Source organism: Lacerta agilis, chromosome 2 (assembly GCF_009819535.1).
Source record: "Lacerta agilis isolate rLacAgi1 chromosome 2, rLacAgi1.pri, whole genome shotgun sequence".
NCBI classification, from domain to species: Eukaryota; Metazoa; Chordata; class Lepidosauria; order Squamata; family Lacertidae; genus Lacerta; species Lacerta agilis.
Genome location: NC_046313.1, coordinates 88,986,365 through 89,014,189, shown reverse-complemented (window position 1 = coordinate 89,014,189; position 27,825 = coordinate 88,986,365). Strand labels below are relative to the sequence as shown.

General features: G+C 40.7%; 1 protein-coding gene across 6 annotated transcripts in view; it reads left to right on the top strand.

Moving 5' to 3' along the window:
• Positions 1 to 27,825, top strand: part of CNTN4 (contactin 4) — a 514,690-nt gene that overhangs the window by 289,467 nt on the left and 197,398 nt on the right. For all 6 annotated transcript variants that reach the window (XM_033141190.1, XM_033141194.1, XM_033141189.1 and 3 more), the window contains 2 exons: positions 19,230 to 19,356; positions 21,100 to 21,275. In XM_033141190.1, the coding sequence (XP_032997081.1) occupies positions 19,230 to 19,356; positions 21,100 to 21,275 (303 nt within the window). The remainder of the gene's footprint in view (positions 1 to 19,229; positions 19,357 to 21,099; positions 21,276 to 27,825) is intronic.

The following is a 27,825-nucleotide window of genomic DNA, read 5'->3' as shown; positions in this document are numbered from 1 at the left end:
ATTGCCTTGTGCTCACCTGGTAAGCACTGCACAGAGGCATAAACATTCAGAAACATTGTTGTATTAAGATTCTCTTGCTGTATTTCCATGTTAATGTTTCTTTCCCCCTGTGCTAATCCTGCTCAAATACATCAAAGGATAACATTTATTACTGTCTATTGAAATTCAAGTCTGTGACTTCTGGTAGGAAACCAGAGACCTGCTGATTTACCTCCATGTATATACGTTCTTTAGCTGCTAGCTTAGTTCACAAGGGCCACATTCACTGTGTGCAGAAACAAAACACACACACTTCTTACAAGGGCAATGAAAAGGCATTGTTATTTTGGAACAATAAGCTGCTCTGATTGGAATCTATTTTCCAAAGAAATATACCAACTCCTGCACACAGGGTCTGCTCACATGCTTCCCTCATTAATGTATGATCTGGTCCCTATCTGTGAGCTGGTTTTATTTACCAGCATGCATATCTTCTGAGCTTTTCCCAACTTAACATCCTTCATCATAACATCAAAACAAGCGTCTCCTCAAGGGAACAACTAGCTACACTTCATCTCCTGAGATACAATTATTTTGTGTTTATCCTTAATGCCCCAGGGGTGCGATGATGCAGGAGGCTCTCTCTGTTCAGCCAAACACAATCACCTCTTTGCTTGTTACTGCTGTAAATACTAATTCATGCAGGCTTGCATCACACCTTAATAACCTTGCTAGTTAGCTAGCTGTGCTGAGCAAAATAAATCTACTTTGAACTTAACTTTGAGTATAAAGCCCTTCAAAAATTTATATGCAGCTGTAGTTGTAAATGCTATGAAAGAGAGATGTAATCGCAGACCCTCCAAATGTCCCCATTTTCCAGGGATGTCCCTGATTTTGAGAAGCTGTCCTGGGTTCTGAACTGATCCTGGAATGTCCCACTTTTCCTTAGGATGTCCCTATCTTCATTGGAGAAATGGTGGAGGGTATGGAGTTATCTGATCCCTGAGAAGTCTGAAGGAAATCCTGTATAGGGAAGGTTTTTTTTAATGTTTAATGTTTTAGTATGTTTTTATATATGTTGGAAGCTGCCTAGAGTGGCTGGGGCAACCCAGTAAGGTGTGTGGGGTATAAATAGTAAAATTATCATTATGGAATGGGATGTCGCTATTTCCATTGGGTAAATGTTGGGAGGGTATGTAATTGTGCGATCTCAAATGAGTACAAATCTTCAGGTATGGGTAGATTGAATCAGCTGTTTGAAACCATTGTTTAGATTTGGGTTGGAGGGGAACCCACTGTCCCTGGCTGCTTTGCAAGTCTTGTTCCTACTAAAGTAATACCCTTTCAGGTGCAAGTAGGGATCAGTCATCATAGGAAGCTGCCTTATACCAAGTCAGAACATTGGTTTACCTTGGTTAGTATTGTCCACAGTGACTGGCAGTAGCCCTCTAGGATTTCAGACAGGGCACATTCCTAGATCTACCTGGAGATGTCAGGCATTGTACCTACAACCTTCTGCATGCAGATTGCTGTAGAATTAACAGCCCATTTATCTATCCATTGTTGTTGTTGTTGTTGTTGTTGTTGTTCAGTCGTTCAGTCGTGTCCGACTCTTCGTGACCCCATGGACCAGAGCACGCCAGGCACGCCTATCCTTCACTGCCTCTCGCAGTTTGGCCAAACTCATGTTAGTAGCTTCGAGAACAGGAGTTTGGCCAAACTGTAAGAGGCAGTGAAGGATAGGCGTGCCTGGTGTGCTCTGGTCCATGGGGTCACGAAGAGTCGGACACGACTGAACCACAACAACAACAACAACAACAATGGATAGATAAATGGGCTGTTTATTCTACAGGAATCTGCATGCAGAATACTATCCATTACCTCTGCCCAAAGTACATGTGGTGTCTGCATGGCACATTCTTCTTAGTTGGAAACGTCTCTATAGAAGGGTGATGCAGGGCACTGCCTTGTGCCTCCCTCCTTCCTTTCACTTTCTTCACTTGGGGTAGATGGTCACTGAATATTTCACATGAATGTAACACATAAAGAATGCTGTGTCCAGTTCTAGGTACATAGAACAAAGCCACATGCTGTGATTGGCAGAGGTCCCACCCTACCTGATGGTGAAAGCTGTTGTGTGCATAGCATGGGCCCTGTGTGCATACCACACATTGTTGCTCCTCACCTGGTTTAAAGACTCAGGCTGCAACCCAAAGCTCCCCTCTCCTTTACTGACAACCAAGGCAAGGGGTGGGCAGCAAGATCACATTGCTGCCTGGAGTTGGCACAGTGATTGGGCCCAGCGCCATATTGTGACAGCAACAGCAGCCCAGCAGCATTCCCACTTACCTGCCTACCTACATATTGTGGAAGGAAGAATGCTCCATTAGTAAAATGACAATTGTGTCACCCCTTTATTTCACAACATTTATATTCTGCTTGATCGCAGTGAAACCTCAAAACAGTTTACAAGACAAACGAAACTGTAAAAATTATCAGTAAAAAGAAAACAAAAACCCAAGTTGTGAACAAATGCTTAAAACGTGCAAAAACTAGAATCAACAATAAAATGAAACCAGATTAAAACACACAACAGCTTCTACCTGTCTGGATAGGCTTGCCTAAAATGTTTTTAGTGAAGGCAGCCACCCGAAGTTCCAAAGCGTGGGTGCTGTCACACTAAAACTCTGACAGGTGCGTAACAAATATGTGGAACCTGTAGTGCCATTTCCACAGATTGAAGTGGTGAAGTTTACATATATGGGACAGTGGGCATATATATGGTGGTGGGCAGCAGTCAGATGGCTTAGCTGGGAGAGCTGGATGAAGGGGAAACCTCCACCCACTCAGTCCATCCTCCACCCACCCACCCCGTCTAGCCTGGCATGAGATTGCTGTGTCACACATGTATTGCATCGTTCATAAGCTTTCATGAACTGCAGATTATCAATATTTCCAAGTTGCTAGTGACAATTATACACACAAATAGTAGAGAAAAACTGCTGTACAATGTCTGATTATGTATGCATACTGAACACAGATATACCATGTGTGTGTTAATCTATTTAAGTTAATAAATATTCAGGCTGTAGTCCTGTTCATACTTAACCTGCGAATAAGTTCCAGTGAATTTAGTGAGCCTTATTTCTATTCAGTGAATCACTAGATGTCGACCAGCCAACAGATGTGAATAGATAGGTCTAGAGACAGCTAATCTCTGGTAGGTAGAACATTTTCCTGACTTTGCTTAAGTCTAACTGGGCTACCTTGAGAATTTGACCAGGTTGCTGGCATTATTTGTGAAACTGTGTATACAATTAATGTATACAAAACATATCTCCTTTACAGACTGTTCTGTAATGTCAATATGTGTGTGATAAATATACAAAACTTATCGGTACATTCTTTATGATCTAATTTATTTTAAAAATCAGCACATGTTTCAGTAGTTATGAAGAGCATCATTAGTACAAAAGAGGCAGACTGATAGACAAAGGATTACCCTGACAGTGGGTTTGGATTGAAGCTCCCTATGCTGCTGATGAATTCATAAAACATATGTCACAGAAGCATTACATTTGAAGATATTCTCTTCTGCTTGTTGCAATAGCATGCAAATGAAACGTTGAGCAGTGCACCAAATGAAAGATTAATGCTATAGTCAGTCATAAACTAAAGGAAAGAGGAATGATCTGGTAGCTCAAAAAAACAAACAAACAAAAACCTTTAGATAGATGAAGCTGTTGATGTGAAGTATTCGTAAACTAAAATAATACAGAATGGATAATGGGAAGATGGGTGGTTTTGTGAAGAGAGTTTGGCTATACAGAGAGTCTATGGAGGATTTTGTAAGTCAGGGCAATAATTTTGAACTGGATTTAGAGATGAATGGGACACGGGTGGCGCTGTGGTCTAAACCACAGAGCCTAGGGCTTGCCAATCAGAAGGTTGGTGGTTCGAATCCCCGCGACGGGGTTAGCTCCCATTGCTCAATCCCAGCTCCTGCCAACCTAGCAGTTCGAAAGCACGTTAAAGTGCAAGTAGATAAATAGGTACTGCTCTGGCGGGAAGGTAAACGGCATTTCCGTGTGCTGCTCTGGTTCGCCAGAAGTGGCTTAGTCATGCTGGCCACATGATCCAGAAGCTGTCTGCGGACAAACACCGACTCCCTCGGCCAGTAAAGCGAGATGAGCGCCGCAACCCCAGAGTCATTTGTGACTGGACTTAACAGTCAGGGGTCCCTTTACCTTTACCCTTAGGGAGCTACTGATATGCTATACATGAACAACAGTTAGCTTTTTTCAACTCTTGGGCAGGGAACCTTTTGAAAAGTAGTTCTTGGAATCCACTAGAAAATCCATAGGCTTGCTAATTTGCCTATGTTGAAATGTATTAAGGTGCAATCTTAAGCACACTTACTAGGAAGTAAGTGCCATTGAATTTAGTAGGACTTATTTTTAAGTAAACATGCTTAAGATTACACTGTTTACTCATGTAGTTGTTGTTGTTTAGTCGTGTCTGACACTTCGTGACCCCATGGACTGGAGGCCACCAGGCACTCCTGTCTTCCACTGTCTCCCGCAGTTTGGTCAAATTCATGTTAGTAGCCTTGAGAACACTGTCCAACCATCTCATCCTCTGTCGTCCCCTTCTCCTTGTGCCCTCAATCTTTCCCAACATCAGGGTCTTTTCCCGGGAGTCTTCTCTTCTCATGAGGTGGCCAAAGTACATGTCATGTATTATATGTCCATTATTCATTTCTTATATAAATATTTCCCATCTCTCCTCAGTCATAAAGTATGACAAGTGCAGATTGTGAACTTTACAGGAGGACTTTTTAATTATCTTAATGTATATTTTATCAAGATACTTTAGTCAATTTTATGAATATTAGAAAGCAAAACAAATACTTGCATTTTCTTCTGAAATATTGGAACTCGAATATCTTTATTCCTTTGGAGCCAGGGATTGGAGGCTATACAAAATTAACCTTGGGGAATATGATTACTGTGTCTAATTTGCTCTTTAGAGCCCAAATGGTAGACATTAAAAAATGGTTTTTTAAATCAGATTGGTTGGATGGCCAGTTATTCTTTTGCCTATTCCTGGAATAAGTAGCCTCTCTCACCGCTTGAGTCACTGGATGTATTTTTCTAAAAATTAAGTGTCATCTGCTCTAAAAATTTAAAGTAATATCATATCACTTTAAACTGTCATGTCTCCTCCCCCCCCCCCCCCAGAACCCTTCTTAGGTGCTCTAAGAGTTCTTAGGAGACCTCAGTTCTCCTCACACAGCTACAACTGCTATAGTTCACTGTTAAGAGGGATTGACTGTTAAACTACTCTGGAAACTAAATTGTTTCAACTATGGCAGACCAACACGGCTACCCACCTGTAACTGGTACTCTGGAAACTGAAGGCAATAGGAGTCTCCCAACAACTCACAGATTCCAGGAGTCTTGGGGGAAGCTATGACTGTTTAAAGTAGTATGATACCGCTTTAACTGTATATTACAGATTGGGCATTTTTCCTTGCCCAGCAAATGCCTTGATTCATCCATTTCCCAATTGCGCTCCTATACTGTTTGCTTTTATACTTCATTATTCAGTTACACAGATTATCGTTTTTAGATATGGTTTGCGTAGCTCCTCATGTCCAATTCACACTCACGTATTGAAAACACAGCTACATTTACATCTGCATATGGCATACTTTGGGAGACTCAGAACTGGGATGTGCGTCTTCTGGGACATGGTTTTTAGGGGGCAAGATCACAGCACAAGAGCACGTGAGATCGCAGCACTAAAAATTGCCGTATGAAATAAAAATCTTGCATGAAAAAAATGGGACGTCCCTTTTTTTTTTTGCCCAGGGCACTTGGCAGATATGATATGGTAAGCATTGTTCCCCATTGGCTCTCTCAATTTTTACATGTGATTGTATTCTTTTTTAAAAAAAGCTGGGGGGGATTACAGTGATGTGGTGAAAATTCCTGAGATTGCATATACTTCACATATACAGATTGTTGTGTGTATAGAGCAGCCTTCACATTTTTGGGGGGTTACTTCGCTTATACTTCCCATTATGCCTGACCAATGAACATGCCGGCTGTGGCTGATGGGGATTGTATTCCATAACATCTGGAAGGCACCCCTGATTTAAATGCAGAAAGGCTACCTTCAGTGTGTGATTTTACAATAATCCAGATATACGTTCTGGTGGAAATAGGTCATTGTCATTGATTTATATACAGAAAGCTTTATTGCTTTTTCTCTGGCCTATTTCTTTTCTCTATATCCTGTAAGATCAGAGAGTAGCTCTTAAAGTACATTTTTTTTAAAGTCTACTCATATGATCTGGAACAGGAAGAAAGATGTGAAAATAAGTCAGTTTCTTCCAATTATCTCAGTTTATGGTGCATGATTTAGAAGTTTAAAGTTATACCTATTTTTGTTCAATGAGGATCTTTTTTTAATGCAATTATAAAATTAGGTAATTATTAGAATCCAGCTGTTGTTAGTCCCCCAAACTAGGGTGAGATGAGGGGATAAAGTCAAATATCAGCCTGTGCACATTGAAATAATTGTTGTAGGCCCATTAACTCTGATTCTGGCACAGGCCTTATTCTCAGCTGACACACTGTAAGGTGGATCCAGAATGTAGTCTCCACTATGGTCACATCCACACCTTAAATTTAAAGCACATTGCTTCCCCCAAATAATTGCAGGGATGTGTGTTGTGGAATGGTAACTTCAGTCATTCAGTAGAGACCAGTTTGTGTGTGTGTGTGTGTGTGTGCTAATCTGCTCTGTACTAGTAAAATTGTGCCTGAAACAGGAATTGAGGAGGAAGGAGAGCCAACACAAAGTGCTGGAATGGAAAAGAGGCAACAGCTTGCTGCCTAAACATTATGAAAACAGGTGGGGTGGGCATCCTGTTTGCCTGGGTTGGAGTGGCTGGAGCAATAAGGTTGCAAAGCTGGCGCCCCCACAGCATCACCTCTACCATTTACTGGGACTAGGTGGTGGCAACATGGTCAGGACAACATAATGGAGCCTGTCAGTGCTTCCACCAGTAGTCCTGTGCCACCTTGACCTCACCACAGTGCTGCTCTGTCCTCACACTTCTGGTAAGGAGACTAGTTCTTCCACATACCATTATTGTGTCTCACATGGGATGTGGAATCAAGAAACGGGAAAAGGGGCCTCTGTTCTGTGGCTGAGATGGGGATGCTCTTTGGAGCTTGCCCTCCAAGTCTGAGAAAGGTAGGAGATGTCAGGAGGGCTCAACTTCGGCCTGTTAGTTCCTCTTCGTCTGTATCCTCATCTTGGAGGTATGAGGGGCTGGTTGAAGGGGTCACAACAGAGGTTGCACCTACCAGTTAAAGGGGGGAGAATGGTGCAAAGCAGAAGTTGGCACAGACTGATGATGGCTACACTTTGCTTTTGCCTGGATTAGGGTCACACTTCCAATGCTCTTGAGCCACTTTTAAGGAGCCGCTTTCACAGAGTTCACTGTTACCTCTTGTATGTATATTATCAGGTTGTCCCTTTTTATGTACCCTAGAATTGTATCAGAGATGGATGGTTGCCTGATCAACCTCACTGAATTCTGCCCCGGAACAAAGCTGTGACATGGCATCATTTAGTGGTATCTGAAGAAGTGTGCATGCACATGAAAGCTCATACCAAGAACAAACTTAGTTGGTCTCTAAGGTGCTACTGGAAAGAATTTTTTATTTTGTTTTGTTTTGATCATTTAGTGGCAGATTCATGCCTAGGGACAGAGCAGCCAGATGAATTTCTTTCCTGGTGTATCTCATCTCTTGTTATGGCCAAAAGGACATTCAGGGCCGTCTTAAGGAGATCTGCCGCCCTGGTGCGGCTATCCCTCCGGCGCCCCCACCATGCCGCCTGTCCGCCACCTCCCTCCCGCGCTTGCCGCCCCTTGGGAGGGGGGGTGGGCGAGCGGGGGATAAGGGGTGTGGCACTGGAGCAGTGCGGGGCTCTGTGCGCCCTTCCAGCACTTCCGGGACGGGAGGCGAGGGCGGCCGGCTCACGCTCCCGCGCTCCACCGGGCAGCCGGATGGTGCGGTGCGGCCAGCCGGCTTGCGCTCCTGTGCTCTGCCGGGCAGCCAGAGGGCGTGGCGTGGCCGGCCAGCTCCCTTGCTCCGCCGGGCAGTCAGAGGGTGCTGCCGGCAGGCGCTGGCAGCGGGGCTGGAGAGCGGAGGTGCCCTCCAGGCCATTGCGCCCTGGTGCGCCGCGCCACCAGCCGCAATGGATGAGACGACCCTGAGGACATTCTCATCCTATGCTTTCTGATTTCACCTGTTGTGTGTTTTGTGCCATTTGTATTTTGGGATACCATTCAGGTTCCATAACTTCATTAAAACTGAGTAAGGATTTAGAACTCTTCCCCTTAATGTCTACATTTCATTGCTCCTGAAAATTAATTCACACATCACTGATTAAAAGCATCGGTTACCTCTGTTTTCACACTTCAGCTGTAACTCTGCCGTTCTTCTGAGGTTAAGGTACAAGTGTGAACAAGGCTGTTGTTTATTTTATAATTTGAGAATAAAAGCAGATCATAACTGCAGCAGAGCACTGAAGATTAAAATGCTGTGTCCAAAGTAAGCTGCATATATTTAGAAATATTGCCACATCAAGGCAACACAAAAGTGTTTGTGATTGTGGTGGTTTTATTAATTTGGCAGCAGAGTGAAATGACTGCTCATGTGCACCGGCACTGTTATAAGATTGTCATCTGGTTTTAAATTGCCGCATCTGCAAAAATCACTTTATAAAGCCGGGCCTCCTGTAGCTGCAGACAAATTTGGGAACTAAATAGCAAGCGTATAAATAAAGGGACTAAATCAATAAATCAATGCAGCCTGCTTCTTTAATTGTGAAGTGAAGCACAGGAGGACTCTTCTGTTTTGACAAGTAGATTGTATGAAATGTCAGCACAGTTGCTTAGCAGTTATCCTATTATGATACTTAAAGAAAACACGGAGGCAGAAATGCATGGAAGCTGAAATGCCTAATAAAATATGCCAGGTCATTTTATTAGTTTATAGCAGGGGTGGGTGAACCTGTGGGCCAAGGGCTACATGGGGCCCTTTGACTAATTTAATAAGAATAGTTAAAGCTGCCTTAGACTGAATCAGACCATCAGCATTGTTGACATTGACACTCCAGGGTTTCATCCAGCTCTCTCAATGCTGTAACTGGTGATGCCAGGGATTTAATATGGGACCTACTGAACTATGGTCCTTCCCCAAGGATAGTGGTTGTGGGGGGCCTGGAGGGAGAGCAGGGATGGGAAGTGGAAAGCCAAAGGTAACAAATGAAGCGAGAAATGCAAGGTGCAAGCTTTCATTTCATACCTCTCACAAGAGGAATTTTTGTCTCCTGAAACAACCTAATGGGCTGATAGGAAGAAGGAAAGAGAGTGAGGAGGGGCTGCAGAGAGTGGGGTGGTTGCAAAAAGAGGGAGGGAGAGATAGATAATAATAATAGAAACATAGAATTGTAGAGTTGGAGTGGATCCTGAGGGGTCCTGAGTCCAACCCCTTGCAATGCAACTTGCAATGTCAACTTAAGCACCCATCCAACCTCTGCCAGAACGCCATGTTTGGCACCACGTACCACCATCATGCAGATACAGCCATTTTAAGAAAACCATACATTATGAAATGCAGTTTTCCCTCATTCTCTGATGTCACTTAAATTAGTTTCCAGGCCATTCTTTTCAGAGAAATTCATCAGACTGATTATTTGCAACCGTCTTCTATCTAGCAGGAACATCAATTTATCTACAGAATTAGCAGCAACTATTTTCTTATCCGCAAATATTTGTACATTGATTCTGCCTAAACCCTTCTTTAAATAGCAGGGTAGGAAGTTGGTGATTACTTCTGATGGAGTCTAAGGGCTATGTACACATTAGCTGCTTAAAACACAGCAAGGTCATTTCCCCCTCCCTCCCCGTTATATTTCAAGTTGTTGTTTTCATGCTGCACACAACAGAGAGTGGGTGTGCATGTCAACTGATGCACATTATTGGATTGGTTTTCCCACACTGAAATTGTCATCTGCGCATGCACATCCTTTCTCTTTGATAATGCCAACCCCATTTGTCTTATTAATTCCACCCCCACCACCAGATTCCAACATTAGAGGTAAGCCCACATACCCTGTGTCTGGGGTTATACGTGTTCTAGAAGGGATTATTCCCTCAACACAGAAAAAGTAGTCTACAGGTGCATGTGTCCCAAGCAAGAGTGATAGCACCCGCTCTCACTTCCACTGTGAGCACTGTTGCTGCTTGTCAGGCTTTGGGAAATCATCTTTCTCCCCCGTGGCCATAAATGAGCAGGTCAAATGAAAGGAATTCTTACCAGTTAGTTTCTTTAATAAACACAGAGAAGGACAAAATAAAGTGTCTCTCCAAAATGGCGGTGCTCCCAATTAGGCTTACACCCCTTCCGTCCCTATTAATCCACGTCACTCCTTCGCCTTGTAATCTGAGTTCGTACCCTCTGTGCTTTCTTTTCTGAGACTTTCTGAGCTCTTCTCAACCTTGTGCTGAGCGGAGGAATGCTGTCCAGAGACTGTGAATCTGTTAACCCTTTCTCTCCCAGTGTTTCTTCTCCTAGTTGTTCCCCATCCAGTATTTCCCAGCTTCTGCCTTCTGAACTATGCCGCTCTCAAACCACTGTTCCAAATCTATACTGTCTTTCTGCTCCTGGGAAGATACAGGAGCAGGGAGAGAAGGTGGCTCCCACCATTCCTCCTCAGCGCAGTCCTCCTCAGCACGGTCCCTGACTCTGCTGCTGCTGTTCTGATTATTTATTAGGTTTATTACCTGGTTTTAACCATAAGGTTGTTGGAAGTGCAACAGAAGGGTTCATTTATGAAGTTAATATGCTAACGAAGAGTCAAGGGTGGGGGACAACAATGCAAAAGTACAATACTGTATTAACATAATTTACAGTTAGACAAATAGGATGGGTCCACATATATATACGTCAAAGTCTAGGGCGTAGAGGTGTGGCTTCAGCACATGGCAAAATCTATATACCAGGATCACATCTTGCACAAGGGTTATGTTCTGGTGGGATAGCGTGTAAAGGCAAAATCATGTAGTCAGAACGACCCCACATGTTCAGTCTGACCTGATTAAGCCGGTGAAAGATTTCGTGGGGCTGTCCCAAGATCTTGTGCAGGCCTTTTGAGCTCGTGCAAGACCTTCCCATAGCTCGCTGAACAAGGTGGAGATCTTTACAGCTATTTCTGTGGTGGGAAAACACAGTGTAGAAAGAGTTTTTTAAGATCTCTGTCTTGCTTTCTGGGCACTGGGAAGCATTAATGCAGGTTCTGAAAGCTCTGCGGAGATCTTGGACAGCCCCTTTTGATGTGTCCTGTGCTCTCCTGTTTTTTAAAAAATCAGCCAAATATGTAAAGCTGCAATTGCAGAAGTAAAATCCACATAAGCTGTGATCTTACTGTGTAGCGAAGGGTCTGGACACACCTGTATGGAGGGAGTTCATAGCTTAGGTGCCACCACAGAGAATGCTATAGATCAGGCTTCCTCCAATTCGGCCCTCCAGATGTTTTGAGACTACAATTCCCATCATCCCTGACCACTGGTCCTGCTAGCTAGGGATCATGGGAGTTGTAGGCCAAAAACATCTGGAGGGCCGAGTTTGAGGAAGCCTGCTATAGATGGTACTCCCATGTAAGTATTGATAGGATATTGCAGCCTTAGTTCTCTTCCCCTCGCCCTCCATTTTTGGAAGACTTGATGTAACTGACTAGTCTTAAAAAAAAGGTCACTAATTTTAATGAGTGATGCCCTTCAGCTGTCTTAACCATTTTACTTCTTAGTTTTCTAGAAGAGTTACTCTTCCCAAGGTTCATTTTTATCTTACAGAAATCCAGAGTCTCAATTCAGTATGCCTTTCTTTCCATTTATATTATAAAAGGGTATCTAAAATAAATTCCCTGAGCAGAAAACAAGGACATCTTTCAAAAATCATTTACACTGGATATAATCCAAAAATATTCTTCAGTTTAGTTATTAGCTTTCCCCCAAAGTGCAAAATATTCAATTAAGCCTTCCCTCAAATTGGCCATAACTTTCAATTAACATAAACCAAATTTCATTTTGCTAACAATATCAATCAGTGCATCTAACGAAGAGTTACAGCTGAAATGGTTCACCTGCTCACTTACATTTAAAGACTGAGCTTTATTGTATGTGTGTGTGTGAGCGCGCATACACACACTGCAGGTTTTGACTGAATTAAATGTCCGAGACTATTTGCTCTGTCTTAAACGTGTGTGCATAATTTCTTACTCATAAACAGCTCCGATTTATAGAGCTCTGTCCAGATAAAATCAACCCTTATGACTAGGGATGGAAGAAGGCACCGGATACCATTATTCCTGTATTCAGAGTGCGCAGCATTTTCTCCGTTCCACTGCAGTTCATATTCCACCAAAAGCTATTTTATTCATCTCGCTGTTCACTGTGGCAAAATGACATTGTCATTACATTATTCCACCCTATTCATTTCAATTCAAATGGAAGGGGGGGGCATAACCAGTTATGTACTCCTTGTGAAGTGAACACAAAAACAGCAACAACTGCAAATACTGTTTTATTTACTTGATTGATATCCGTTCTGGATATGGAACAAATAAACGAGCACTAGCAATTCCCATTCCCATTTCTATCAGAGTTCTCTGAAATCCTTACTTATGACTAAAGTGGACCTCACAGGATAAACCTGTGCCAAAGTCTAATTTTCTTTTTCAATGACAAGCACCCATAGAATAATAGAATTGTAGAATTGCAAGGGTCATCGAGTCCAACCTCCTGGAATGCAGGAATCTCAGCTAAAGCATCCATGACTGTTGACCATCTAGCTTCTGCTTAAAAACCTCAAATGAAGGAGAATCCACAGCCCCCTGAGGGAGTCTGTTCTATTTTACAACAGCTCTTACTATCATAAAGTTCTTTCTGATGTTTAGTTGGAATCTCTTTTCTTGTAACTTGAAGCCATCGCTTCAGGTCATACCCTCTGGAGCAGGAAAGAACAAGCTTGCTCCATCTTCCATGTGACAGCCCTTGAGGTATTTGATTTCAGCTCCCTCAACCTTTCCTCATAAGGCTTGGTTTCCAGACCCTTGATCATCTTGGTTGCCCTCCTCTGCACACATTCCAGCTTGTCAATATCCTTGTTAAATTGTGCCACCCAGAACATGACACAGTCTCCAGGTGTGGCCTGAAGGACATGTCAGTAGAAAGCAAAAATGACAGTCCAGTCGGCTGCTTATTGCCTTCCCTTGCAGCATTATTTTCTACTCAAAATTGTTGCCCCAGCTGCTTTTCTGAATGTGGGTGGAAAATATATTGCATATGAGAGGTAGTTGTTCTTCCTCCTTGTTCTTGCTATTGACCCACTCTTATTTGTAGAATGTAGCAGGGTCAGTGCAGAACTACCACTGCAGTCTCCTCAGAAACTCCTGAGGCCACCAATTCTTGTCTGTCCTGTTACAGGCCAAAAAGGAAGTGTGCTCTAAACATCCCAGTGTGGTGTAGTGGTTAAGAGCAGTGGACTCGAAATCTGGTGAACTGGGTTCGCGTCTCCGCTCCTCCACATGCCTTGGGCTAGTCACACTTCTCTGAAGTCTCTCAGCCCCACTCACCACCTCACAGAGTGTTTGTTGTGGGGGAGGAAGGGAAAGGAGAATGTTAGCTGCTTTGAGACTCCTTCAGGTAGTGATAAAGCGGGATATCAAATCCAAACTCTTCTTCTTCTTCATCCCATACATAGGGGGCTTCAGAGCACTGACTGACATAGGTCTTTCTCCAAAATAACTAGACGAAAATCGGGGGAGATAATTTGGGTGGTTTGGCTGATTTAAATATTGTGATACATGGGTATGTTTTTACTAGTCATGTTGTTGAATATCAGACTATTCTTTCCTCTATGCTGTGTGGTGCTGCTTTCCCATCATGTACATTATTTCGCTGAAACTGTCTGTGTTCATTACATAGTTGTCAATTTTAATTTTTAAGGAAATAAAACACATATGCGGTCACAGGATTGCAGTTTCTATGCATTCTCTGTCTCTGTGTGGCATCCAGAGAGCAATTTTGTATCATTCATTCATAGCTGAGTGTCTGAATTATTCGCTCCAGATGGCCAGCAGGTGCACACTGTGTAAGACTATTGTATTTAGTGCTGATTCGCACCATCTGAGAATTTAACCCCAAAATGGGTAGAATAATGCACAAGCTCTTTTCTTTCTAAAAGACTGTATCGTCTGTCGACTAAACAGATTATGAACTTGGTTATCTCCGCTATACAGTGGTAGTAATTAAAAGGGCTGGGGGGGGGAGGGGAGAAGAATAACCAGTTAAATAATGATAATTGTGCATTGTTGTCATTTCCCCATTTCCCCCTTTGTTCTGCTTTTATGCTGACAGCTGCTCTCAGAATTTCTCATTTTCTTTAGCCCATGTAATTTATTTTCTTCAAACCTAGTAATATTTTTAATGGGCTCTTTTTGTCTTGCTAAGAGAAAGAACTTCATTGTTTAAAAGACAAATATTAAAAGGTGCCTGTTGCTGGCATTTTCAAATGCAGATAGTGACCTGAACTGCTGAACTGTCATCATCGTTTTGATGTAATTTCTCCTGTTCTCACAACCCCCCCCCCAAAAAAAAACATCTACATGTTTGACATAAGTTAATTAACTTTCCATAACTAATACTTTTTTGTACCCCATGTTCTTTGTGTGTGATTGCTATTTCTTGAGGGGATTGAAAACACAAATGGACATGTCAGGAAAACCCCCCTGCACGGTTTACACTAAAGTTTTGTTCTGCATTGTGCAGCTTTTTACTTTTTCTGTCTTACCTAAGCTAACATGTTGAATGTAACAGTAACAACTCCCAGCGCTACTGGACACAACTAAAGGAATTCTATTTATAAGAAGAGTACTGCTAGATCAGGTCAAATGATCAGGTCGTCCAGCATCCTGTTGCAACTGTGGCCAAAAAGATACCACAAGCAGGATCTGTGTTCAACACCACTCTTCCCACCTGTGGAGGGAGAACATAGCCATCATGGCTCAGTAGCCATTGGTAGTAGCCTTATCCTCCATGAATTTGTCTAATCCCCTTTCAGAGCCATCCAGATTGGTGGCCATCACTACATCTCATAGGAGCAAATTACAGGGTGTAACTCTGTGCTGTGAGAAGTGCTTTCTTTGAATCTTCCAACATTCGTCTTCTTTGAATGGACCCGAGTTCTATTACAGTCATACCTCCTGCAGCCAATTGGAAGTCGCGGAAGCCCCGTCGGACGTTCAGTTTCCAAAGTATGTTCACAAACCGGAAGAATCACTTCTGGGTTTGCGGCGTTTGGGCGCCAAAACATCTGAGTACCAAGGCATTCGGGATCCACGGTACGACTGTATTATGAGAGAGGGTTTCTCCCTCTCCGCTTTATCCCATACCAGGGATAGATTTCTGCATGTCTTTCAGTGCCCACTTATTCTACCTTTTTTCGTAGCTTAAAAGCCCCAAATGTTGTGTGTCTCTCCTTACCTCTGCAGCCACAAAGCAACTAGCAATTGTACCTAAGCTTTATGTAATGATGTGTAGTTTCCTGGCTTCTCTGATAAGTGTGGTGTTGGCTGATTTCCAACTCTCTAGTAAGCAGACCAATTTTAGAGATAAATTGCATATTTAAAAATTGCAACCATTTCAGATTTAAGCTGTTTTAGAACCCTCAGGTGTAAGCTTCGTGGACTCAAGGACTTGCTAAGTGTAATTTGTCAGTTATTGTGACTTCATTATGCCACCTCTGTTTTCAGCTTAGTTCTGCTTAACCCACTCATAGTCATAGTACTTGAAATTGCAGCTCTGTTACTAATGAAGGTTTTATTCCAAAAATCACCATGCAGTCTAAACATAGATCAGATTTCAGGTTACATGGTTCAGTGGTTCAAAGCACAAAGCAGAGCTCAAAGGTAAATGGGCTAGACACAAGCTAGGATGTTGCCTCAACACCTGACAGACACATCCCTTTGCCCTGCTTTTGAAGACTGGGGTGGGCATAGGTGTATGTGCATTTCAGGTCCTGAGCAATTGGACTGGGTAAGCAAGTGGATCTTCTTGTGAGTAGGCTGGGTATCCTTGCAGTAGTGCATCTGGCACTGTATCCTTGGAGATGGGACCTTGGTCTGCTTGGCTGGCTGACCGTTCAAATCAGGCTCATGTGTCTTCCTAGTTGCTGGGGCAACCTATCTAACAGGATGTGGAGTGATGGGAGGCTCCCAGGACTCCTTCACCTCTGCTGAGATGCCCTGCATGGGATATCCGTAGTGGAGTACTGAGACCCTTGCTAAGTCTGTCAAGCCAGTCCACTGTACAATTCGGGTCCATGTGTCTCCCTAGTTACCATGCTATTAGGAGGCAGGTTGGGGACTGGTTCAGATAGCTCTCCCACCTCTGCTGGGATATCCAACATCATCAGGGCAGAAACATCTGGTGAACTACCCACCCTCGCCCCAACATCAAACTCAGCACTCTCATCCCACTCCTCCTTCCCCTCTGGCCAGTCATGCCAAGAGGGCTCATCATGACACATCCCTGTTTTTATACTGCTATGAGGAACTTCAGCTCTGTATCTGGATCATAACATTAGACCTGTTCACACATATATTCATTGTGGGGTGATCCCACATCACTTTGGGACTGTGAATAAAGCAGCCCTTAGGTGAGGCCAATCACATAAGCTGTCCTAGTTAATTGTTGCTTAGTCTAGGAGGGGTCCTTTGTTGGGAATTAATATAGGGAATCAGCAATTGTGATGGCTTACCACACCAACTAAAACCCTTTTTGGATTTGCAGTATCATCTTAATTGTGCAGTGTGGCACATAAGTTTGGGAATGCTGCTGGATAGCAGGCGTGGAAACTTAAAAATTAAGGTTGTATCCTGTGTACACTTATTTGAGAGAAAGCTCCATTGAACATGGTGGGATTTAATTCTGAGTAACTATGTATAGGATATTGCTGGAAGATGTATCTCCTCTTGCAACATTCATGGTGCCAAGTAAATTCCCAGGTATGCATTAGAGAGCATGTTAGTGGTGTGGTGTTGAGACCTTTTCTAGCCATATATTCATACTTTGCTGAAATATCCTTCCAAAGGTCATAGCAAGAGTGGAAGTTAAGTACATCCAGATCAGTTTTGATAATAGTTATTTTCATTCACTTTTCTCAAAATCATCTTGAGCCTTTCTCCAACAGACGTTTTTGTTATATTTCCTATTTGAGTCTGAATAACATCTCTTTCTATCCACTTTCAGGACTATTATATTCATACAAAAGCAGCTTAGTGGTCATTTCTGTGACCCATTGACTAAAAGAAAAAAAATATGTACTTTCATATTTCAGCAACATATCTCATTGTTATTTGTTAAAACCTTTGCTCTTGGAAGCTTCAGGAATTCTATGCTTTTCACAGTGATGAACTATGGAAAATGGATGCTCACTCCTCTGACTTCTGCTGTGTGAGGGTTTTGTTGTTCTTCAATATGCAGTGCCTTCCACCTTCTGCCTTTTGTCTTTTCTTGTTGCTAGTAATCACTCACGTTTTCCCACTAAAATAACAACTCATACAGATCACTTCTGCATTTTAAAACCATTTATTCCTAACTGTGTCTTCATATCGAAGCAATGATCTGCCTTCCTCCTTTTCCATTAATGAACTCCTTTTAACTCCAAAAGTTATGGCTCAAACTCACTTCAATCAAAGGAGTGAACTGTGCAAGACCCTTAACATTATTACCATCCATGGCAAATGTTTACCAGCTTTAGTTAGTTAGTTAGTTAGTTAGTTAGTTAGTTAGTTGATTTTATAGCATCTAGTTCGTTTCTGTGAACTAACACTACTCTTCCCTGTCCCACATTTTATACTTTTGCGAATTTACAGAGGCTTATGTAGGCATTTCGGTCAATCTCTGTTTCTGTGGCCAATCAGGTCTATGCACTGCTCAGTCACTCTTAATCCAGAAGTAAAGCTATTTCCATGTGTGCCAGGGTAGAAAAATAATGTGACTGACATTTCAGTATTAGGAAATCTCCCTCCCTCCTGTTGTTATGAGGGCAACCATTACAAATAGTATGATGGTACGGAGGATTGTTCAGTTGAGAACTCAAGTGTTCAAATACTATATGTAGCCTGGGAACATGGATTGCTCTGCCTTGCACACCTACTAAGGCAAACCTGTCCCAGTAGACAGCTGCATGCTGGGTTTGCTTAGGACCTACGTATAAAATCCAGTGTTTACCCTGAATATCCTGATTGTGACCCAGATTCTGTTTTCTTTAGGGTTTTTTTTTTTTAAAAAAATTGGATTGGTTTATATGTCCATTTCTTTATTTAGGAATTTACATACTTCCTTTCACCATTAGGTCACAGGGTGACGTACCGGACATTAAAACGCATTAATAAATATGCTAAAAGCTATTAAAACAGAAATACAAGACAAGCACAGCATAAACTAAGAAAGAAAGCATAAAACAGTGAGTGACACAATCCAAAACTAACCACAGACAGGTTACACATTGCCACCTGCCTGGTGATATAGGTACATCCTCATCTTGCTTCTATTTTTTTTTTAACTTTGAGGCAAGGTGTACTTCAGTAAGAGGTTTTAGAGCTGCCAATGAAGAAGCCCAAATATGGGCCCTAGCACTACTTATCTCATCCATTTTCAGGACTACCAGGAAGACCTCCTTAACTGATCTTAAAAAATGGAGAGAATGTTTTGGAGAAGGCATTTTCTCACATACTTGAATCTCAGGCTGTTCAGTTTTCTTTAATTTTTAGGGGTACCCTCCTCCCTTGATTCCAAACCTCAAACTGAGGCAGGGTGGAGCGATCCTTTTTATTTTGAGTACTCCTTTTAAAATGTTTAAAATAAGCTTTATTTAGGATTTCTTTAAAATACAAAAAGTAAACACACAATCAACAAATATCATAGAATCTAATCATTTATCAATTTATATCCATTCTACTTTTCCTCCAAGGAGCTCTTGTAACTGAATTTAAGTTGGATGTTACACTTCAAACTGTCAGATTGTCTTTCTTACAAGCAATAGTAGGTTGGTTTTAGTTACATGAAATATACGTGAATTTTATTGTTATATATACCACAGATGATAACACGCTGCACGGACCAGTTTTCATCCAGGAACCAAGCAGTGTCGTTTTTGCACTGGATTCTGAGGAAAGGAAAGTCAAACTCAACTGTGAAGTGAAGGGAAATCCTAAACCAACTATAAGGTTTGTTGCATATCAATCAACTTTTTTTGGAGGGGGGCACAGTGTTCTGTTGCTATGAAGAAAGAGAAAAAAATCCTGGTCGGGGGGGGGGGGGACTCCAGTAAACTGAAAAGAAACCATCAGGTCTACATTAATGTTTTTGCTTTCCAAGGACCAGCCATATTCACCCAATAGCAGCATTGAAAAAGCCAAGACTTGTGGGACTGTAAAGAGACTCATTTTTATTATGTCAAATGATTTCATAAACTAGGGTGTAATTTGGCTGATGCACTGAGTAACTGCTTAAGGAGGTAAAAGATGGTTGTGATTTCACATGTTTGAGGAAGGCTGTGGCACTCAGAAGCTTATGCCACACAATAAATGATAGCCTTTAAAGTGCCAAAATACTGTTTGTTACAAGCATGCATGGCAATGGGTTGGACTAGATGATGCTTGGGGTCCCTTCCAACTCTGCAAGTCTATGATTCTATGTCTAACAAGTACTGAATTTGTGACAACTTGTGATGCTTTGGATAGAATTAAAATCTAAAAGTTAATGGGGAAAGTGATGTTCAAAGAGCCAGTGAAGAAGGTTAATAAGAGGAATGACATGATCATAGTATTAATAGGAAAGAGATAAAAGGGTTTTATTTTCATTTAATTCATTTGTTTAATTTGAATACTACCTTACAGTCAGTCTTTTGAGGAGAAGAGAGACCAGGCAGGAAGACTTGGTAGACAAAAGGAAAGAGATAACTAAGCATTATAGGATTTGGATTTCTTCTTTCTGTGACTTTAAAAGGAAGGTCAATAAAGAAGAATTTTATTGTGCCTAAATAGTCTGAATAGACTTGTTTATTGAGAAATGAGGTTGATATTCTGAGTAGTAGATCTAAAAAATTATAAAGCATATGTTTTGCAGTGAGGGAGTATCTTTGGACTTAATATAGGGGTATAAAGTAGTTTATAAATAGGGAAGTTAATGCATACTCAGTACATTGTAACACTGAAATAATAGCATTAATAGCAGATTTAAAATGCTGTGTGTAAATGTGTATTAAATTTGTTTTATAAAGTATTCTGCTTTAAATAGTAGATTCTCCACCAAAGACTATAAATATGAAAATGTTTTAATCCAGACAAATTTTAAGTAAAATGTTTGTTATATGAATGTTCTCAAAACAAAAATAAATATATACCAGTGTGTGTGTGTGTGTGTGTGTGTGTGTGTGTGGCATAAATTGAACCAAACCTACTCTGGACATTTTAAATACATATGGAATTTGTCCTGGGAAAATCAGTTTCTTATCCTCTGGGCATGTCTGTGTCCCTATTGTATTATGTTTCCATCCCGCTGCTGTTTATACATTATAATCTAAATAAGAAGATGCCATCATTAAAGGTGTTGGATACAATAGACCTTCCTTTAGTGTGAGGTGTTGAACCGGATGATTTAGCCCTTAAGCTGTAAGATTCTGTAAAAATAAGTAATCACCCAGAGCATCAGCTTCAGTAAAAGCAGTACGACAACAGTGATGTAAACATTAATCAGGTTTGTGACTGACTGGTGAGATTATTTATCAGGTTAAATGTTACATAACATTTTAGATTTATACAGGTAAATGTGTTTTCATGGTTCTTAGGAAATAAAAAGAAGGTCATTTGTTCTCTCTCTCCCTCTCTCTCTCTCTCTCTCTCTCTCTCTCTCTCTCTCTCTCTCAACCCCACAAGCAAAATTCAACCACTTCCACTTTTGTACCATAGGTGGAAGTTAAATGGAACCATTGTTGACATTGGTATGGATTACCGCTACAGTGTGGTTGAAGGCAGCTTGTTGATCAATAATCCCAATAAAACTCAAGATGCTGGAACATACCAGTGCGTAGCAACGAACTCATTTGGAACAATTGTTAGCCGAGAAGCTAAACTACAATTTGCGTGTAAGTAGCAATGATATCATACGGTAGATATTACTTTGTTACAACATAATGTTGTGGGGACAACAACTATTAAATTGATTGCTCTTAAAAAGGCTCATATATACATAGCCCCATTTTGAATGTATCTTGATTCATAGGATGTGTTATTCAATCTGTAAATAAATAAACGTTCTGACAGGTCTGTTCTTACAAAGAAAATTAAACAGGAAAAAGTGTATATAAGGAGAAATTATTAACAGAATACCTGTGCAATCTTAAGGCTGAGAGATGGAATCCATCAGCAGTGCAGAAATGAGGGCAGAAAAGCATTTGTTCACTCAGCTGTTTTGCAGAGTGAACAGTTTTCCTACCATTGTAAGCAGTGTGGAGAAAAAAAGAGGGAAAGAGCTGGTCTAAATCTACCTGGAGCTAGCCTGGATCTCTCACGTGTGATGGGTTTGGATCTTCAGAGCTGCCATTGGCATCCCTCCCTTTTGGTTTTTCAAACCTCAGCCTTCTTTTGTTGGTGTTGGGCCAGGGTTTTGGAGATGTCCACAGCAGCAAGGAGGGGCGAATCTAACATCAGATCATCTTTCTCTCCTGACACTGGAGTTTTGTCAGCCTAAGTGCATCAGTTTTCAAAACATTTTTTACGTTTCAGAACTTCAAAAAGGCAAAACTTACAATGACTTTTTATAATGTAGTGTGAGATCTAAGAAAGGCTGTAGATTACTCAGCACTGCTGACTTTGAAAATGGCATTTGTCCTTTGATTTTATATGTGATTTACAGAAAACCAGATTATTTGTCTGCAAATGTTTGTTGTCCGTTCTATTCTGAACTCCTGGCTGATTTCCCCCCACCCCACCCCACCTATGTTTTCAGCTGTCATATAACTCTATCAAAGTTAAATAATTAGTCAAGAGGTTTAAATTGATTTTTTATCCTGCCCCAAAGACATTTAGGTTGGAATCACATGTAGGGAGAAAACACCACTGAAAACTGTGGTAATTACAGTGGGAGGAAAACTGTTCACTCTGGAAACTGTGGTAATTACATCTGAGTCAGCATGCTGAGGTTGTGCTCACTGAAGACTGTACTCTTAGGTAGTTCTGATTTGCCTTACTTTAATCGAGTATGGCGTGATATTACATAAATATGAATAAGCTATGTATTTAAACCTATCCTGATTACTCATTTACATATTTTTTTAGTAAAAATCATTGCTTATACTACTCAGTTTAGCCATTTGAATTACAGTATTAATCCATTTCGTAGTATGTTTTAAAGGTTACTAGCAGTTAGAACAACAACAAAAACTTCCAGTAGCACCTTAGAGACCAACTAAGTTGGTTCTTGGTATGAGCTTTCGTGTGCATGCACACTTCTTCAGATACACTGAAACAGAAGTCACCAGACCCTTATATATAGTGAGAGGGTGGGGAGGGGTATTACTCAGAAGGGTGGTTGGCTGATGGGTGTGGAAAACCTGTTGACGACTGTTAACGACTGCAATTGGTTTTACAGGAAAAAGCAAGAAGTGAGATGGCTAAAAATAGCTTTATCATGTATAATGAGATAAGAATCAAATGTAATGAGATAATCCAATTCAGGTCTCTCCATGGTTTTAAGCTTGGTAATAAGTTGCAATTCAGCAACTTCTCTTTCCACTCTATTTCTGAAATTCTTTTGTAATAAGACAGCTACTTTGAGATCTTGTATAGAATGTCCTGGGAAATTGAAGTGTTCTCCTACTGGTTTATCTGTCTTGTGATTCCTGATGTCAGATTTATGTCCATTTATCCTTTGGCGTAGGGTTTGGCCTGTTTTTCCAATATAGAGAGCTGATTCTTGCTTGTGGATATGACTTTGCACATTATTTTGCCAAATCTTTAGAACCCTGCTGTAGAGTACACACTTGGGATAGGTTCTGCTTTTGTCTCAAACTCTTTTTCCTCAAGTCTGTGCTTGTCCTGGTTATAGGGCTTCTAATCATCATCATCATCATCATCATGTAAATCTGATGAAGATACAGAAATACCTTAGGATATCATAGTCTTCTTTTGAAATGTATTCTCTAAAGCATTCATAATTTCCCAAAGTATGAAAAAAATGATAGACATGTGTGTCTTGGGTAACTTATTGATTTGGGCAGGGACACTCTTCCTGCTCTTAAATCATTGTGATTGTTTATTATTTTACACATTCATGCTCTGCCTCTTTGGAAGAGCTCATTACAAGGTGATTTACAAAAGTTAAGCAAAACATCACATAATAAATAAAAAACAAAAACATCTGAACTACAAATCAACTAATTATTATTATTATTATTATTATTATTATTATTATTATTATTATTATTATTATTATTATTATTTATACCCCGCCTATCTGGGCAGGACTCCCCAGCCACTTTGGGTGGCTTCCAACAGGATATTAAAGACAAAGTGTTCAGCTAAAATGTTTTTAACATCAGGGAAGCACATCCTGTTTTAGTTCCCTGTTTTAGTTCCCTTCAATAAAAGGCTAGAATTACTCAGGTAGACACTGTTAAGTGTGACCTGTGTGTGTGTGTGTGTGTGTGTGTGTGTGTATATGTGTGTGTGTGTGTGTGTGTGTGTGTGTGTATATATATATATGTATATATATATATATATATACACACACACACACATATACACACACACACACACACACACACACATATATGAATCATATATAGATATCTGCTTCACCGCTTGCAAACACACGAAGGGCTGGTTGTTGTCCTATGTCTGTGTGTGTGTGTGTGTGTGTGTGTGCATATTCACTTGCCTCTTAAGTGAAACATTACTAAGTTTCACAGAACATACTTTTTCAGTGAGCTTCCTGTTTGTGCCCTGTCACCGTTTTTCTTCCTTGGCCAGCGTTTTATTTATGCAGATGAATTATGCTGATTATATTGATGCTGAAATTTAAACCTGAAAATTAAAACATATACCAAAACAAAAGCCATTTTTAATGTCATTTTAATTGAAAAGTGATCGGTGAAAAGTACCGGTAATAGCTATTGGGAAGACAAAGTATTATATTTTTTTCAAAATAATTTACAATATAGTATCAGCTCCTTATATACTGATGGTGTTTGTTCAATGACTGAAAATGTGCTCTTCTTGTGAAACATAGGTAATGAACAGCTTCTTGAAGACTAATAACTTTAGATGCTGGTTTGTCAGAGAGATTGCTTCATAAATACTTCTTCTTCCTCTTGAATCCTGGTGCTCTCCAGTACCTCAGACATCACAAATCAAATAAGTTCGCTATTCATCAAACTAAGTTTCTATACAGTGGTACATTATTATTCAAAGCCAACTGCTTTGAAAAGATTTTGCTGTCATCATACCATGTGAGAAAGTTCCACACCAGCCTGACCATATATTCAGGCCACACAGAAAATGATAAAATAGCAAAAACCATTAATTCAGCTAGTACTTGGCCACTTACTTAAACGGTTCAGTGAGTTTAAGGAGCAATAATAAATAGCTAAATCATCCGGTGTCGAAATAAATGTGGGGGATATTGAATTGACATCAATAGGAGGTGCCATTTTAACTACTGAACTTGGCAGGTTTGGAGATTTTGCTTTTTGTGTGTGTTGATTTGTTTTGTAATAGAAAGAAAGAACTTTGAAGATTGTGAGCACGCTACATTAAAATATGTGTTTTGTTTAATTGGTATGTCATTGTAGACCCAAGAAAACATCTGGACTATAATAGAAGCTTTGATAGATGAGCAAGCATAAGCTTGGCTTGACTGATTTTTAATTAAGGAGGTTGCCTTAATAAGTAAAGTTTGTTCTTTAGCAATGAAGTGGCAAATGGTGACTTTCATAACCAGCACATTCTTAACATTTATATCAAGTAAATGTCAGACACATCACTCACATTTTGATTTGAAATAGGATGAAAGGAGTGGGGGGCATGTTGTGTTTGGGGGCTTTTTAAATTTGTTTTGTTTCCCCCCGCAAAAAATATATGTCAACTTATTTTGTCTGAGGTGGCAAACAGAACTGTCTAGATTACACATCATTTCCTTCTAAAAAGCAATAAAGATGTGCATCAATTTTAATAACGTATTCTTTTCAATTCCAAAATGTATGTAATTCTAATGGAATAAAATGAACTGTAATGGACACTTCATGAAAGTCCAAGCTGATTTCAGAGCACAAAGCCTCCTTCACTGAAGAAATACTTTCTTTTTGGTTTTGGGTGGAGAAGAAATCTCAAAATATCCCTAGTAATTTGATGCACCACTAAAAAAGTTCCTTTGACTTCAGTAGCTCCATGGGTTTCTATTTCTACCAGTACAATACTATTTATCCTGAATCTTACTTTGCTACTCAGGGACCTCTATATTGACTGTTCTCGTACTTGTAGCCCTTGACCTACTTGTAGATTCAGCGGCTGCACCATGCTTTGTTTCCACCATACTATAAGATATTTATAGCATGGGAAAATATATTTATATTTATAAGATATTTATAGCTTGACTGTTGGAGGTTCAGTTAGTCTATCAGTCAGCACCTTTCACAGTTCCTCCTTTAATCTCTACCACCCATTATGTTGTTGATGACCTCTGCTTTCTTCCCTCTGATGCTGCATTTTAATTTCTGTGACAAATTATACCCATCTAGTTTGAAGATAAAAGGCTGTCATTATACTCAAGGGTTAAATTTGAATACAAGGGCATCATTAAAAGATGTTGGTTCTCTCTCTCCCTCTGTCTCCTGGTTAAGGGCTAAATTATTTTTCATGTAGCTTATTCCCTGCAGATTAAACTCTGAAGTAGCTATTTAAGCTCTTGAAGAGGTCAGAGTGGATCAGCAATTATTCCTGAAATATGTATTTAGGTTACAAACTGATTTTGATAGAAGTGCTATATATGTGCCCTCAAATACTTGATATGTTATACATAATTAACATTTCAAATTCACCTCATTGTTTCTTGACATGCTTTTAAAAAAAAATAAAAATAAAAATTACAAAAGTAAGGAATAACTGATGAGATGTGGATTGATGATACTTTAAAAAAAAAAACACCTTTGCTTGCAGTTGTAAAGATTCACAGAATTTAATTCTTCATAGCATGGTCAAATACTCATTGACTAAATCTTCCTATATCCATAAAATTGTAAGGTTGTCATCACTCAGCTCCTGTTGGAGGATTTGTAGTGCTTCATCACAATCCTGGATTTGCATGCAGTAAAATACAAGAGGCCAAGAAAAAAATGAGCTTAATAGTTGTACAGGGTGAGGAGGAGAACCTCAAGGGACTTAATGTGGGGGAGTGGCAGGGATTTGACAAACTGAGTGAGAAGCCCCTAATATTAATATGTGAATGAAGTAATTCAGATTATGCTGTGATGGTTTTCCTGGATGGGGAAGCTTAGCTTGGCACTGTTGTTTTCTACTGGATATTAGCTTGAATTATGGTGCTGGAGGAGACTCTTGAGAGTCCCATGGACTGCAAGAAAATCAAACCTATCCATTCTGAAGGAAATCAGCCCTGAGTGCTCACTGGAAGGACTGATCCTGAAGCTGAAGCTCCAATACTTTGGCCACCTCATGAGAAGACTCTCTGGAAAAGACCCTGATGCTGGGAAAGATTGAGGGCACAAGGAGAAGGGGATGACAGAAGACGAGATGGTTGGACAGTGTTCTTGAAGCTACCAACATGAGTCTGACCAAACAGCGGGAGGCACTGGAAGACAGGAGTGCCTGGCGTGCTCTGGTCCATGGGGTCACGAAGAGTTGGACATGACTGAACGACTGAACAACAACAAATTAGCTTGATAGCTCAAATAAAGGACATAAAGACATTTGGTGGTATCCAATTGTCTTCCTCCAATTTTGATCAGGTGGAGGCTCCCATTAGTGGAAAGGGCAGAGGCATTGTTTTTGCTGATTTCCCCTATCCTTTCTAGCCATCTGTCCCTGGTGGTTGAGTAAGGTTACCAGATGTCCCTGTTTCCCAGGGACAGTCCCCGGATTTACAAACCAGCCCCCATACAAAATCCATTGAAGTTGAAAAGTGTCCCCGGATTCATTGAAAAAAATCTGGTAACGTTATGGCTGAGGATGCTTTGGTACAGCAAACAGCATGATAGTGGTGCAGGAAATTGCAGGGAAGAGAGAGAATTGGCAAAAATGATCTTCCCCTCCCTTTCATGGAAGCCTTTAACATTTATCCATCAGTGGAAGAACACAACTGGATGCAAGCCATTTTTCTTTTCAGAAACAAAATTCTGCAATCAGTTAGGCTACTTAAAACATTTCAAAGTCAGTAGGAGTTAAGCAGCCCAGCTGTTTACAGAACTGCAGCCTAAATCAACAAGGAACTAAGCCTATATCTGTAAATGGACAATATGCTGTTCATCCTATTCAGAAAGATGATCTTCGGAGCTATGAATTATTAACACATAACCGAGTAGCAAAATAAATAATTGATCTCCTAAAGTGCTGTGCAGCCTCCTCTCCTTCTGGTTTATTACATTTATTTCTTGTCTTACAGGCACCTATGGTGTTGGTTGGTAC